Source organism: Ochotona princeps, chromosome 7 (genome assembly GCF_030435755.1).
Source record: "Ochotona princeps isolate mOchPri1 chromosome 7, mOchPri1.hap1, whole genome shotgun sequence".
NCBI lineage: Eukaryota > Metazoa > Chordata > Mammalia > Lagomorpha > Ochotonidae > Ochotona > Ochotona princeps.
Genome location: NC_080838.1, coordinates 72,590,642 through 72,607,288, shown reverse-complemented (window position 1 = coordinate 72,607,288; position 16,647 = coordinate 72,590,642). Strand labels below are relative to the sequence as shown.

At 37.4% G+C, this 16,647-nt stretch overlaps 1 protein-coding gene across 1 annotated transcript in view; it reads right to left on the bottom strand.

The window, feature by feature from the left end:
• TMPRSS11A (transmembrane serine protease 11A) overlaps positions 1–16,647 on the bottom strand; it is a 38,787-nt gene that overhangs the window by 21,097 nt on the left and 1,043 nt on the right. Inside the window, exons 2-4 of the mRNA XM_004590894.2 lie at positions 14,983–15,101; positions 2,849–2,916; positions 819–979 (exon numbers count right to left, since the gene is read on the bottom strand). Coding sequence (XP_004590951.2) covers positions 819–979; positions 2,849–2,916; positions 14,983–15,101 — 348 coding nt within the window. The remainder of the gene's footprint in view (positions 1–818; positions 980–2,848; positions 2,917–14,982; positions 15,102–16,647) is intronic.

Here is a 16,647-nt window from a genome sequence, read left to right as displayed (position 1 = left end):
CCAGATTCCTGCAAATGTGTCTGGGAAGGCAGCAGATAATGTGCTGAGACTCCTGCCACCTTCGTGGGAGATTCAGAAGGGGTTCTTTTTACCCGGCCTTGGCCTAGGTTAGCCCTGGTGTGTTAGACATTTTGAGGTGAGCCAGTGGAATATTTCGCTCTTTTTTGCCCTCAAAATAAAAAATCATTTTAAAAAATGAGATAATGCTACAGCAAGCTTGAAACACACGCACACACACACACAGCATACAGAAACATAAAAACAAATAAAACTAAATAACCTAGAACAATGTGTAAATAATTGCAGTAATTTCCACCCCTGCCACTTTAGTGATTTTTAAAGCATTATTACAAGATGATTTTAATGTCTCCAGAGTTGGTTTACCAGTTTTTCGAATGCTCATGGAACAAAGGGTAACACAAACCTCACAGTGTCAATGTGGGAACCATTCGTGCCTTTTAGAGACACCAGATGAGTGTGTGTTTTAGGAAGGTTCCACCCAGAGATGTGGTTGAGGCGCCCAGTTGGTGTTTTTCCTTGCTTAGTCATGGAGGTAGTGTCTGGATCAGATTAACCCCCTGTTAGTAGTTAATGTTTGCCTTTATTTTGGGATGAGTGCCAATCAATTACTACAGGAAAAACTACATAATGACTAAGTTTAGAGATGCTTTCATCAGAGAATAATAAAATCTGAAAATGTCACTGTTGAACTTGGAATTTTTCATCTTAATTCCAGCTGTCATTTTGAATGGAAAGTATGGTGAATAAACACGAACTTCATGGAGGATTGCAGATCACCAAGAAAGGCACCTACTTACCATTAACGTCGACAGATGAGGGATCTATCCTCAAGGTTCTTACGTTCCTCATCTTCTGTTTCAAGATGTTATGGACTTTCTTCTCTCTAACTGCCCTTTGCCCAGTAGAAGGGAACTGGAATACCATAACAACATCTGCTTTGACACTATCTTCCTCTGGACTGAGACAAACAAAGGAGAGGAGCATATTCAAATACTGCAGCAAGTACTGTCCTACACACTGCATCCAGAATTATGAGACAGACACTGAGAATGTCAAGAGCTGATCCTCTCACATTCACACTCTCCTGTAGTTCACTTGGGCCCAGAGTCACTTCAAATGACCCCTTGTCTATCTTTCCTCATGAATTGAATACATTTCCTAATTAATTTGAAGGCTTGTACAACAGTTGCTTATAATTGTCTATATAGAATGTTTCTTTTTTATAAATAACAAAGTTAAAGACTGAATAAAAGCACGTATTGATGTTCCACATCTCTTGGTTTTACATGAGCTGAAGTCCACCTTCTGGAAAAAACTAGATTCCTCGCTTCCAAAATATTTGGATTAAAAAATAGTGAATCACACTAACTCGGAGACATTTTATATACTGTGGTATTTTCAGACTCTAGAATAAAAGAATGCAAATAAAAGAAGTTTTTTTTGTCAAAGTGGTAAACATGAGCAAGTAATCTTCCCTCTTGGACTAGTGAAGCTGATACTGTTTGTCAAATGGAATTTCTGTGGACACCTACGGAAAATTACATGGGGAAAATACCTACACATTCAAAGTTGTCCATAGACTGATCATATTGGTAGAATGCTATGACAGATCAGAATTTGAAAACGAAAAGCATCAAATCTAGAAAACTTCATCATTCATAAACCTTTTGTCTCCAAAATGCAAAAGCCATCAGATTTATATTTATCAAATCATTATGGCAATCACTGGCTACTCAGTAATGATATGAAAATTTGAAATAAATAAGTCTACCAAAAAGGCCTTGGTCCATTGGTAAGAAAAGTAACTAATTTTCCTTCAGATAAATCCAACTCTGAATATGTGTGGGTTTTTTTTTTTTGGCTTTTTGTAAAAAGATAAATTGTGATTGGTGCTCAGTGGATTAAGCCATAGCCAGCAGCCCTGGAATCCCATGTGGGAACCAAACTAAGTCCCAGCTGTTCCATTTTCAATTCAGCTCTCTGTTGATGTGCCTAGGAAAGCAGCAGAGACGGCCCAAGTCCTTGGACTCCTGATCCCATGTGGGAAACCCAGAATTGACTTTTGGCTTTGGTCTGACCCAGCCCCAAACCCAGCCATTGTGGCCAGTGGGGAGTAAAGCCGCAGATGGAAGCTTTCTTCCATAGATAGATATACGTAGACAGACAGATAGATAGATAGATAGATAGATGATACATAATATCTCTTCTTGGAGTCATAGAGGCTGGTAACTTTGTGCCCATGACATTTAGGTCCTGCTATCTGATTTTTCTTATTTTAAATCACCGAAGCCTCCAAGCAGTTTCTTCCATTAATACAAGTCTTTCCCCTCCACTATGGCAGAAAGAAATTAATTTCAACAGGGGCGTCATTTTGTTTGGGCATGCTCCTGCCCCTAAGGCTTTATTACAGGTACAATTTATAATCCTATTTTTCTCAACATTGCTTTCTTAATATCTTTGAAATGACATAACAGAAGATCTGATCTGTTGAAGAGATTGTGTGAATATACCTGGAGCAGGCAGTAACATGCTACAGGTTTTCCCAAGGCATCTGTCTCTGATAGGCCTTACAGTCAGTTGAAGGGTTTGAGTTCTGGATCTGTCCCTTGGGGAAATGTGGACATATCTCTCACAATCCCAGAATCTTAGCATTTTCATTTACAGAATGGTGGTCACTCTATGGCTTGAGACTTGTAGAGACGTTACTTATGAAAACTAGCCAAGAGCCTAGCCCACAGAGTCATACCCTCTCTGAAGATCTTTTTCTCCTTTGTCTTTCTTTGCCTCTTAAGGATTTTGACCCCCCTTTGTACTCAGACATACATACGTCAGTCTGACTACCCGATTCTTGATATAATGCTTGTTCAAGGTTGAGTCAATAAATATCGCATCCACCTGTTATTGCAAGAGAAAAAATGTTAAAGGGGTGTTTTACAAGAATATAATTTTAGTTACGTGTCAACACAATAGAAAAACATCTCACAGAATTAATATCACTATTAAAATCGGTGATTTTTAACCTTTACAGTGCGACAGGATCATTTACTGAATTAAAAAAAATACATAGCACTCTCTCATAATTTTGGTTTTAGTTTCTCTGACAGGGATTTAGGCATTGATTATTTTAAAAAGTTTCTCTAGCTCTCCCATCTAAGTGCTAACCAGACATGTTTTTGAAAGTTCACTGTTTTTTCTCCTGTGGTGTACTGTGTACACTGGCTCAGTGTTTAAGGGGATATATAATGGAAGTATAGTGGGAATTAATATGGTCATAGGTGGAAACAGTGAGAAGTATGTCTCCATGCACGCAGTACAAGGAAGGACTCACAAATAAGTGGCTGATAATGTCCTGACAGTTGGATGTTGAACTCTCTTGACATTGTCCATGCCTGCATTGTTGGGAGACACCTCAGTGGCAGCATGATGGACTTGGAAAAGTTCACGAAAGACACCCATTGTAAAGCTGGAGGGGAGATCGGTGGGGAGGGGAAGGAACTTGGGAAGGAGGAGGGGAAACCCCAGTGCTTATTACACTGTGTCAAAAAACAAAATAATACAATAAAAATTTCTCTAGATCATTCTCATGTGCTGGTGTAGGGTTGTAGGGGTAGAAGTTTCTAAAACTCCAGAGAAGTAATAGCAGCAAAGCACATCACAGAGATGGGGCATGGAGAGAAGCTTTGAGAGTTGGCCTGGAAAACTGCATCAGTCCCTGGTTTGAGTCTATCCTGCTACTCTTGAATTGGGCAACCTAGGAAATTGCTGAATCATTTTGAGACTCCATTTCCTAATCTAGGCAAGAAAGAAGCCTGTGTAAAATATTGGGTACATTTTTGTGATTAACTGCAGTTGTATACCTAGCGTCTCTTCTGGCATGGTAGTCTCAGATTACGCGTGTAGATCTTTAGTTGAAGGATAGAAGATGGAGGCGCTTGGGAGTTAGGAGAGAGCCAAAGGCTTGTGAATCCATGTTGTTGATTGTAGATTCTCAAGTTGATAAGAAAGGAAAAGCAAAGTGCTACTTTGATATTTTGGTAAAGTGGTATTACTCCATGTAGGACACCAAAGAAGAAATAAAACCACTCTTTTGGGTCCAAGCAGTTTTATTTAAAGCTGTGGTTTGTGATACCTAGCAGTACTTCTAGGAACCACTTGGTGGCTACAATGCGACTTGAATGCAGTCACTGTTCTTGATTCACTACATAAAAGCAAATGTGTGAAAACAAGAAACTCCAAAGAAAAGCACAAAGAACCACTCTTTTTTGAAACACACACACACACACACACACACACAATTCAGGGATCAAAGAATAATTTATAACTTTCTTAGTACAACCATTCACTGCTGAATGTCTCATTAGGAACCAAAATATTTATGATCTCCCCTAGGATTTTTTTAACAAGCCACTCAAGAAATGGGCACGGGAAATGGGCAGACACTTCACAAAGGAACAAACCCAAATGGCAAATAAACATATGAAAAAATGCTCAAGTTCCCTGGCAATAAGGGAAATCCAAATTAAAACATCAATGAGGTACCACCTAACGCCAGTAAGACTGGCCCACATGAATAAAAGCACCAACGACACTTGTTGGCGAGGTTGCGGGGAAAAGGGAACCCTACTCCACTGCTGGTGGGGCTGCAGGCTGGTACAGCCTCTATGGAAATCAGTATGGAGAATATTCAAACAACTCAAATTCAACATACCGTATGATCCAGCAATAGCACTCCTAGGAATATATCCAGAACACTTGTTCTATGAGAAACCAACATGTACTCCTATGTTCATAGCAGCACAATCAGTAATTGCAAAAACATGGAAACAACCAAAATGCCCATCAACAGAGGATTGGATAAGAAAGCTATGGTTCATCTACTCCATGGAATACTACTCAGCTATTAAAAAAAACAAAATGCAGTTCTTTGTGGCCAAATGGGCCAAACTGGAAACCATAATGCTAAGGGAAATGAGCCAATCCCAAAAGGTTAAATACCACATGTTTGCCTTAATTTAAGATGATATGATGTTATGTATAACATGTTATGTTTTGAATGTTATATGTTGTGTATAAACTAAAATTGAAGTATAGGTGAGGTGGTCACAGAAGGTGGCTGGGAACCCGCATTTACTTTTAACATATTGGTTACTCATTACTATGTCAATTAATTCCATAATGATGTAAATTTTTGCTGATGGTATGTTGGAGCTTTCAATTGACTGGGATGATACTCTGCTGGCTCTGTCATCAGACCAGAGAGGGTATACCTAAGAAACCGTTGAACTTGACGGGACAATAAGATGCTGGACTCTATGTTTGGTATACGCTTGCAATGGGGAAATCTCAACTGAACTTGAGCTGTGGTTATGCAATAAGGTGGAGGAATCCACCATGGTGGGAGGGTTTGGGGAGGGGTGGGGAGAACCCAAGTATCTATGTAACTGTGTCACATAATACAATGTAATTACTGAAGTTAAATAATAAATAATTAAAAAAAAAAATTAGAAGTGAAAACTACAATTCAGAGGCACTATATGGACTGCTTTGGCATTACAAAATAATAATTAACTGTTGTTTAAACCTTTCTCTTCCAACTGTAAGGTCCAGATTTCTTTCCTCTAGATCAAACAGTCTCCTTTTTAAGTGTGATATGGAGTTTATCTCAAATTTCTTGTTAAAAATTGAAAGATTCGTTTACTTATGGGAAAGGCAGAATTACAGAGAGAAGAAAAGACATAGAAGTCCTCCATTCATTGGATTACTCCATAAATGACTACAAGGGCCAGGGGCAGACCAGACTGAAGACAAGAGTCTGGAACTCCATTGGGGTTTCCCAAGAGGGTGGCAAAGGTACAAGTACTTGGGCCATCCTCTGCTGCTTTCCCACGAATGACAGCAGAGAGTTGGATTGTAAGTAGAGCATCTGAGACTCTAACAGGTGTATGGAGTGTGTGCTGGCCCTTCAAATTTTTGGTTAAAGCACATTGCAATAATTTGTAAAATAAACAGTTAATTGGTCTAAAGGTGAAGTGTAGAAGTTGCAAAGACACATATTTGGTGATGGCTTTACATCTAAGATCTAAGACAGCATTTAGACGGTAAAGCCTTGAGAGTATCAGGAATCTTCATTTGTAACAAGAAAGGTCTAAATTGCTTGGGGTTTCTATATTAGAAATGAAACTATTTTTAGGACTTTTTTTTGGCAAGAATGACATTCTTATAATCATTTCTCTTTTGTCACACAGTACCTCCTACCAAATATCTGGCACTAAGGGAAGTTCAAAAGAAAATAAAGGCAAACAAAAAGGAACAAGGATTGTGGCTTTTCATTGGACATGATGATATTCTGCCAGCTCTACTTTCAGACCAGAGATGGTCTGCCCGAGAAACTGTTGAATTTATCTGGACAATAAGATGCTGGACTCTATGCATGGTACATGCTTGAAATGAAGGAATCAGACTGGATCTGAACTCCACTACTGCAACAATGTGGAGGAATCCAGCATGGGGGGAGGACATGGGGAGGAGTTGGGGGAACCCCAAAGCCTATGAAACTGTGTCATAAAACGAAATGAAATTAATTAACTAAAAAAGAAAACAGTTGGATATTTGTAACTCAGTTTTAGAAAATGAATGTACAAATTAGTGCTGTGATTATTATTATAACCCATATAATCTTGAATACAGAAAATCTGGCTTTAAAATTGTATAAAACTTCACCAGATCTAAGACATCTTGTGGATTCAGATTCTCTGAAATTAATTTACATATTTAGAAGTCTGACATAACATTTGTTTTTATTTTTCTAGCTGTAAGCAATTTCAAAAAGTCACTAATCTTATTAAAGTATTCCAAATTAGAAAAAAAGTAATAAATTTTAAAAGGAAGAAAAGTAAATGTGCTTGAAGAAGTTTGGTTTGTAATTATCCTCTGAATAAGTTCCACCATCGATTGGTTCCTGGCAGTTTGTGACTTGTTGGTGAAAGTCTTGTATTGTTTTCAACTCTGCAGGTGACATCAACCCTCTGGCAGTGTGCCTGCGAAGAACAATATCTAAACCCAATAGCAACTTCATCTTTGAATGGGTAGGTTGTGTGGGAAGACAGGAATTGACAGAACAAGAGAAGAATCTAGGTAGAAGCAACTTTCATGATCACAATAATATAGAGGTCTCATCTCTATAATTCCAATTCCATGACTTATCTATCTGGGGAGCCTTTAGGGGACACTTGTGGTCCAACAACAGCACTTTGAGAAATGGAGAGCATGGTCTGCTGAAGATGACCTCTACAACAGCAAAACAATCAGAGACAACACGAATACAAACTACACTTAGCCATATATACAAGCTTTGTAAAGTCCTTGAAATTGTGTTTCCTCGGCAGATTTAGGATTGCTTCTACAGAAATGTTGTTTCTGCCAGCATTAATGTTGTGGCATTCTGATTTCCCAGAAGTGCAAGTTTGATCTAAATAAAATTTACACAAACTAATAGAATGTTTTGGAAATCTCAACTACCTCCCCTTTGGACCATTTGTAGAATTTTGAAGTTGTAATCATCTGGGATTAGAAAAAAGACCCTGTTTTCAGTGTAGATCTCTCTTGGCCTGATAATTTTGAAACATTGAAAATTGCACTGAGATTAAATAAGAATGCAATTGAAGGTTACTGGAATATTTAATGAAAAAGTTAGGGAGAGGCTGACAAAGTCAAAGAAAAGGTGCACCCAGATATACAGTTTTTATTCCCCAACTAACTGCTTATACAGATTGCCTGCCATTCTGTATCAGATGCTTTCAAATCAGCATCTGCATGTAAGCAGTGTTTCAGGGGTATAAAAACACTCCAGATACATACATACCTGAAGAAAGGAAAATGGAATATACTTAGAAAAAAAAAAAAGCTATTTCTTCCAGTAGAACACTACCTGAGCTCCTGAAAACTAAAGGAACCCAAAACATGCTGTGAGGCACTATAGATCCTGTTGCTTTGTTCTGATTATAGTAAAAGCACCGCACAAAGGATGGTGTGAGAGATGCTTTTCAAAAGACACCTTTTGCTTTAAGTAAGGCTTGACTGAAGTTACCTTGCTACAAAGGCTGACCTCAAGGTAGAAACACGGAAGGATACAATCACACGTGGGCATCTTTTCTCAGTGTTAAGCATTCAAGCACCTCATCATCTGTAACTCATCTGCCTCTGCCGTCTGCAGCACTACAACCCACCAGTACCTTTCAGACACGGCCCTCATCTTCCTGTGTGCTTCCCTTCCTTGTCAGTTCCCTGGCTCCGTGTCATTCTGCTGTTCTACCAGCCCTGCTTTTTCGGATTGTACTTATCCTTTGTGGATCATCTGCTGTTGCCTTCTTTAGCAGCTTTCCTTAATTTCCAAACTAATCTTAGACCTTCTCTGTATTAAGTTTTTTAAGAAAATTCTTCTATTTCTTAATATGCCTACACAAATATGTTATCTCATTTATGAACTGGCAAACCCTTTGGACACAGAGACAGTAGTGTATATTTTCATGTTCTACAACATCAGAGAGAGTGCTTTGCATACTATTGGTATGTATATGTGTAGAAAAAATAAGGAAGCCTTGTATTTACCGGGATATTTTTCAGTTGAGTGTTTTTTTTCTCATTGTGAACATTTTCTGACTATTTGAATCCTTGTAGAAACCTGCTTTACTGTGGAATTATGATAGTTGCTCTGGTAGAAATAATATCACAGATGTGTGCCAACTGTGAACCAAGCTCAAAGTCCACTGTATCTGAGCTCATTTCCTTTTCACATCAACCATCTGATGTGAGCTCTCTTGTTAGGTGCATTGTACAGATGAGGAAGTGACTTTCCCATGATGACACAGCAGTGAACCATAGAGTGAATTGGGACTCAGTCACCCAGTGTTGCATGGTGGATGCCCTTAGTGTTAATTATAGTTGAGCTTACAGATGAATTCTCAGTGAAAGAACCAGCCAACTGATGAGCAGTGAACAGTGTGCAAGAGGACCAGCAATTCTTAGACCCTTCTCCAAAGGCAGTCTGTGTCTTTGCTTCAAATAAAGACAATGGCAGTTCTGATGGAAGTCTTTTAAAGGTGTTTCTGTATCTACTGGAAATTCTAGATCTGAAAATTTGGTTCAAGAAGTCAGCTGTGACTTTTTTTTTCAGTTCTAGACAGTTTGGCTGAACTGAACACTGAGGACAGTCCACAGGATTTTGGGATGCACTTCTGGGTGTGAGGCCTGACTCTCACAGCTTTGAGCCAGAGAAAGGAGATGGATGCAGGGTCATACCAGGTCTGTGGTTGCTGAGGGTGGGGTGCCGAAGAAGTATAACTTCCTGATTATCTTAAACCAGGTAGCAATGAGCTCACCCAATGGAGTGTGATGCTTTCTGATGTTATCAGTCATTTGATTACAGTAGTCTTTCCTCAATGTTTCTTTGTGGATTGTCACAAGGAAGAAAATATCTGGTACTGACTAATCACATATAGGAAGCAATCAAGTACAGGAAAATTTTATCCTAAGTTATCATTGACATTGAGAGGCAAGATAATTTTGTGATCTTCAAAAGTTTGTAATTTAAAAAGGGATAGCATATATTAAAGTTCAGTGTGCCACTTGCCTAGATCTCCCAGTCGCTTCTGTAAAACAGAAAAATGGCTCATTTAGGTGTGCTTAAAGTTCAAGAATTTTAAAACCAAAAGCCCTGAGCCATGGAAAGTTATTATTCAGAATGTCCAGGTTCTCTTCTTATCTTTTAAATATTCTAATGAATTTGTGAGCCTATAATCTCTCTTAGTTTCTTCTTAGTGCCAAATGTGGGAGCCATATTTGTGATTGGCCATGTAAACAATATCTGGCAAAGTAAAGTTTTTGCTCCATTGATGATTTATCAGGAAGCTTTGAGATGGTTTCTACTACTTTTATCCCAACTCTTCCCTCAGAAAGCATTAACCATCACACCTGTTCTCCAAATATAGTGGAAGTTGGTTATGCATATAGAAACATATACCTCCACCTCCTTCTTCTATCTGTTCATTGTTTCTATTATTGCTTTCTTCATCAAAAACTAATACAGAGATATGAGGAAATGAAGCTGTGCTCATCTTTATCTAAGAAGCAAGCCCAGTATACTGGTTAAGAAAAAGTGATCTGGCAAAACAGAGGACTTACTGTTCCTATGGATTTTAAAGATTACATGTGAGAATTGACATAGGTTTTATTCCCATATCCTTGTTAGTTGAGTCCCTCGTGACAAGCAGAACAATTCAGTGGAAATATCACACCTTTTGGGTTATCTTTAGCTTCAGAGCCTGTCTCTTTCATCAAGATCAGCTGTGAGACTCAACTTCAGAGGTGTGGTTCTGTTATCTGCCGGCCTTGCAGTGCTGCATTGCAGATTGGACACGGAATAAACGGTAATTAGCCTTTTCTTTCAGGATTTGCATGAAACACATTAAAGGAAGCGGAGTGGCTCACATTCTTCAAATGCCACACATGCAACTTCTCTAATTACTGAACTTTTGACCTCATCACAGAAACATAAAATTTCTGATCGTCTTGCTTATTTTTTTCTTAAGGCTTCCATGCTGAATCTCTTCTGTAGGTGTAGGGCCATAACCTCTCTCCAATCAGTGGGCAACTGGTATTTGCATTTCCATTTATACCTCAGCTGTCTGAGTTCAAGTTCACCTTGGCCCAGTTGTATTTTCATAGAGCTTCCCACTGTGTCCGTTAGAGACAATCTCTCCCTTTTTGCCTTCTAATTGCTTTGGAGAATTCTTCTATACTATAATCATTTCTTTGACTAACGTCATGTTTCTCTATTTTTCGTCTCCACAACCATAGACTTATGATTTACAGAAATTTTAGAGGATCATTTTGAGCCCTGTTCCTGGCACACTAAAGTACAAAGAGTTAAAATTAAGAAGTTTTTTGGGCGCAAGGGCAAGTGGCTTTCTGGGAGCAGCAAGGGTAGGACATTTTAAGTAATTTCATTTAACTGTTACCATTGTTAACACATGTGGTGGTTGCTGACCTACATTAATTGTACAGTTAAAAGAATGAGATATAGCAATATATATATTTTTAAATTAATTATTATGCATTATGTGACAGTTTCATAGGCTCTGGGAAAGCAATATATTTTTGTATTGTGCTTTTTTTTTTTAAAGATTTATTTTATTTTTATTACAAAGTCAGATATACTGAGAGGAGGAGAGATAGAGAGGAAGTGGAGCTGCCGGGATTAGAACCAGCGGCCATATGGGATCAAGGCAAGGACCTTAGCCACCAGGCCACGCTGCTGAGCCCTTGTATTATGTTTTGTAGGATGGTAGATGGGGCGTGAACTCACACAGGTGATTCTTTTGTATGACAAGCATCATGGGACTTTGATGTTAATTATATAATTTACCAAATATATGATTTTCAATAAATCAATCTTTCTTTGCCCTTATTTTTGTCACCTGTTAGATTGGGATAGTTATCCTCATGGGGCTGTTTCTGAGGATTAACTAAAAAGATACATATAAAGTGTTGACAGTGATATTTGGCACTTAATAAATGTTAGCTAGTTGTATTGTTAATTGTATATCCAGCTTACAACTTTCACATCTATAATGAATGTACCGTTTAAAACATTTTTGCTATTTCTGAATATATTTGCCAAGTGAAACACTGTTACTCAATAAATCTATTTTAACAGGTAAACATTGAACAATGATGAAGATCATTTACCTATTTGGGAATATCAGGAATTATAGGTAGCTCCCAACTTACTTTACACAGGTGTCAAAATGACACACATTCAGTAGAACCTCCTTTGAACTTTGAATTTTAATCCTGTCCCAGGCTGGGGATATGTGTTAGCAAGCCTTCTATGATACTGAAGAGCCACAGTGAGCCAGAGTTTCCAGTCAACCAACAATCAGGAGGAGAAATAACAGACTCAGTTCTGTTCTGTGTTGTCAGCATTGTTGGGTACAGGTGTTCAATAAATTGCACAAGACATTCAGCTCTTTGTTATAAAATAGGCTTTTCATGAGATTATTTCTCACCTACAGGCTAATATAAGTATTCTGAGTGTGTTTAAGATATGCTAGACTAGTCTATTATATTGGATAGATTGATTATATTAAAGGTAATTTTACTTAGAGTATTTCCAACTTAAAATTTATCGTATGTAGTGTTAGGAGTCAATCCCATTGTAAGCTGAGGAGCATTTTTCTGGTGTTTTGGTGAGTATAGTATTCTCTGAAGCACATTATGAGAGATGATATGTGTCTGTCTCATTTTCTAAAGAAACTTGGATGGGTTTTGGCAGAATCTGAGCGCAAAATGTCATTTAACTTTTCTATTTCCATTTGTATTCAAATCAGTAAAACCCATGTTATCTGGAAGAACAGGACCTATAGCCTGTCTTTCTTGGATGTGTAATTAATGCCTATTTAGGACAGAAAGAAGACTCTGCTTTGATTCACTGGGATTTAGCAACAATAGATAGGAGTGGCTCTGGTGAAGCAAGAACCCTTCCTATGTAGTTTTTCTAAAGCTCATTTCATGAGGGCTGGGGTCAGAACACCTGATTCTTTTTAGCAGGGTAACATATTGCATTTTTTTTTCTGTTTGTGGAAACCGTCATTGATTTTTAATTTGTTTGATGTTTTACTGTGCTAAGTACACAAAAGAGATTCGGAGAAATTTGAGGAGACAGATGGGACTTTCTCTTTCAGGACCCAAGTGCCAATAACACATCATACACTAAGGAAAGCACAGATTGTTTGGTTTATATTTGAAACTGACTCACCATATACAGTATAAAGCCTGGATCCCACACCTATTGTAAGATTCAGATGTATTAAAGACCCAATATAAAAGGGAAACCTATAAAGTCAGTATAAGAAATAATCTTTTTTTTTAACAAAAACTTGAAAACATAATCCACAAGGCTATATTGGTAAGTATGAGTTTGGCTTTTTACAGCACACTGAATGGGCTAGAATACCAAAGTGTGGACGTACGAACCCTGATGTACTGCAGTTTGGAGGTCACTCTCTCCTTCAGTCATCCTGAAGTACAATCCTGCCCCAGTTATTCAAATCAAGCATATGCAGGCTCAATGACCTGATTATGGCTCTCCAAGAATTACTTGCATGAGTTCAAAAGATATCAATAGCAATCTGGCTTAGTACAGTAGTTTTTCTTGGGGGGTGGCAGGGAGGAGAGGATAATAGGCAAAAATCCAGGAAAATATAGTATATAAATATATGCCATGGTTCATCATATAGCAATTCATAATAATCTAGTTTTAATGGCAGGAATAGATCTCTGTAGTTCTGAGGAAAGAAAGGATGAAACAAAGTGATGTTTTAGAAATTTTTATGACACAAAATGTTAAAAAGTGTACATAAAACAACATACAGCTTTGCAAGAATACACAAAAGTAAAGGAATACACAAGAAACAGAGACTAATGGCCTGCAGGGTGAAGGGATGGGAATTAGGTTAGGGGGATAATAAGAATAAACAAGATTGATAATAAGAATAAACAAGCCAGATAAGCACCTTACAAGTTCCTCTGATAACCAAATGTGTCAATACTAAACTCAGCTTCTGAAGCAGGTTTCTTAAGTTAGAAAACCCAGCTTAACATGAACATAAAAGTCCATTTTCAAAACTGTTTTCTGTCACAGATGCATGTTTGTGTTTCTGTTACTTCATGGAAGACCTCTTGCTTCCTGCCCATGTGCTTCATTAGACAGTTTCTTAGTTAAAAATAATGATGTTGACTATGAAACAGGAAACAGAAAACAGATTTCCTACTTTGCCAACATATTATGGAATTTGCTATTTTATTTAAATCTAAGGGAGTTTAGATTATTTTTCTTTCTACATTGATGATTTTATATCACTTAAGATTAGGAAGAGGAGCAGGGGAGATTTTGGGGCTTCAGGTTAATTCCGACATTCCTCAAGAAAAAAAAACCACAGCATTTGCTATTTTCTAACATGTTCTGAATTTGAAACAGTGGAAAGTACACATGTGAATATGTAAATATTAATTATTGGTTTGGGTATAGACTTCTAGAGAAAAACTGTATGACAACGTTAATTTAGAATTCAGGTTAGAAATACATTGCAACTGAGTATGTTAGGTACAAGGAGATGTAAGATGAAGACATGACAGTTGGTTTACAAAAGGAAGGTTTCTAAAAATGTTAAGGTTTTTTTTTTTAATCCAAATCAACCTAATACACCTGTTATTTCTTCCATTTTAAAATATCTTACTGCTGTGCTTCTTTGTTTATGAGTGAAAGCTCATGGACATCCTGGCAGAATTGTGACACAACTCAATTCTGGGATCAGGACTGTGTTTTAGCTTTAAGAAAACGGGTCAAATTTAACCTGTGCTGCACAATAGGTCTGAGTTATCCTTTTCTAATGTATTAGCAAGAGGAAATGAACATTTTTGATCGTCATTGTCCTTCTCATATGTTTTAAAAATACTAAAAAATCTTAAGAGGCTCATTGTACTTATTCATTTTAAAAGTTGGTGGTCATACAGCAAAAGCAATTCTAGCAGTTTAGCGTTTCTATTAGGGGATTATTGTGGTACAATTGGGAGAGCAATAGGCTGAAATATCTTAACCTGAATTCTTATTTGTAAGTAAAGTGGTTGTGTCAGAAGGATTAGTTTATGGTATTACCCATCTGTTACATGGGTGAATTCAGTACTCTTCTCCGTTTCTCTACTCCTTACTTTCCCGTCAACCAGACACTGACTTAGCAGCTCTGACTCTGGGGAGGGAGCAGTTAGGAATCTGCAAAATGATTTGGATGGGAATCGTCTGAAAAATGCACATTTAGAAATGAAGCAAATGATTCACAATTTTTTCTAATATTTTGTAGCTGTAATTACATCACCTTCTGCTAAAAGGAATGTTATCCAACTTACCATATTTTCGCTCATCTCCCTTAAATCTTTAAGTTGATACATTTTGTTTATTCCAGAATTATTACTGTTTTGTAGATGTGCCATTTTAAAGGTGCCATGGTAGTACTCCATTTTTTGCCCTGCAATGAGAGTGATTTGGACAAAAACATCAAGATCTAAGACTTGACTGTAACGGGGATAATATAAAGCCTTGAATGTCTTTCTGAGTTGCTTTCTAACTGAATTTCATAAAAATAATAAGCACAACAATGTCCTAAGTTAATTGACAATATTGGTATTTACTGAGTGTCTACTATGTGGTTGGCATAGCTCTGAGTATTTTACATTTCAACTTTTTAAGACTAACATCACAATTATTTTAAAGATGAGAAAAGGCACAGGATCTGTAAGGAACTTGCACTGTCAAAAGCACACACTTTGTGTCAGAGCTTTAACATTCTTCCCTGTATTGCTCATTGCTGAATTGAAATGTTTACCACCAAATATAGTCAGCCTTTCATATTTATGGATTCTACCAGCTGTGCATGAGTAATATTTTTAAAAATTGCCTCTGGTATTTGGAGAATGGAAAGTATCCAGGGAATGGGAAAATTCGGATAGGTTAGTTAATGGGGATAAAATTAGAGAACTGTTAATAAAAATTAGCAATAATTGATTATACATTTTAAAATAGCTACAGTATGATTGTTCCCAATACAATTAAACGATAAATTTTGTGGTGATGGATATTCTATTTATCCTAAATTGGCAATTATGCAGTATATATAACCTCTCTTTCTACATATATATATATGTATGTATTGAAATGTCACACTGGAACCCATAATTATGCATAATAATAATGTATCAATTAAAAATGAATAAATTGCATCTGTATTGAATATTTTAAGACCTGTTTTATTATTTCCTGAACAATACAGTGTAAAATCTACCTGTACAACCTTTGCATTGAATTAAGCATTCAAAGGAATCCAGAGATGATTTAAAATATTCAGAATGTTGTATGTAGATCCTATGAAAACACTGTTTTATTTTATATAGATCCTATGAAAGCACTGTTTTATTTTGTGTAAGAGACCAGAGCATCTACCAATTTTGATATACACAGGGGTTCTTGGACCAATCACCTACAGGAACAGAGGGAAGGCTGTACTTTGCTAAAAGCAGAGGTAAATGCCCATCTTTGCTGATTTCAATTTGTAATGAAAAGCCAGGAATACTAAGAGAAATATGATTTAAAAAAAAAGAGCTGGGAAAAGAATGTCGGAGGTTAAAGGTGAGAATAGTGTTTAATGCAGATGAGTCGGCCACAACTCTGGCTCTCAAGGAAAGCAAGGGAAGAGACAGCCGTGGAGACTCCTGGGATCTGGTCGTCTTAAGGCTAAAAGGATGCGAGAAAGTGGCAGAGTCAACAGTAGACATGCAGCAGGCAAGAAAACCACCTTGATCCCCCTGGAGCCTGGCTCAGGTGGAAGGCAATAGGTTTCCTGGCCATGGATCTAGAAAAAACAGAGGGATCCTAGTAGAGCCAATCTTCTGACTGGTACCTCACTGAGTCCCAAAATGGTTCTTTGGTTCCCTTGACTCAGTAAAAAAATTAGTAATAATAATATGATATGATATGACATTAACCCATGCTATGATCAAAGCTTACTCTGTGAAACA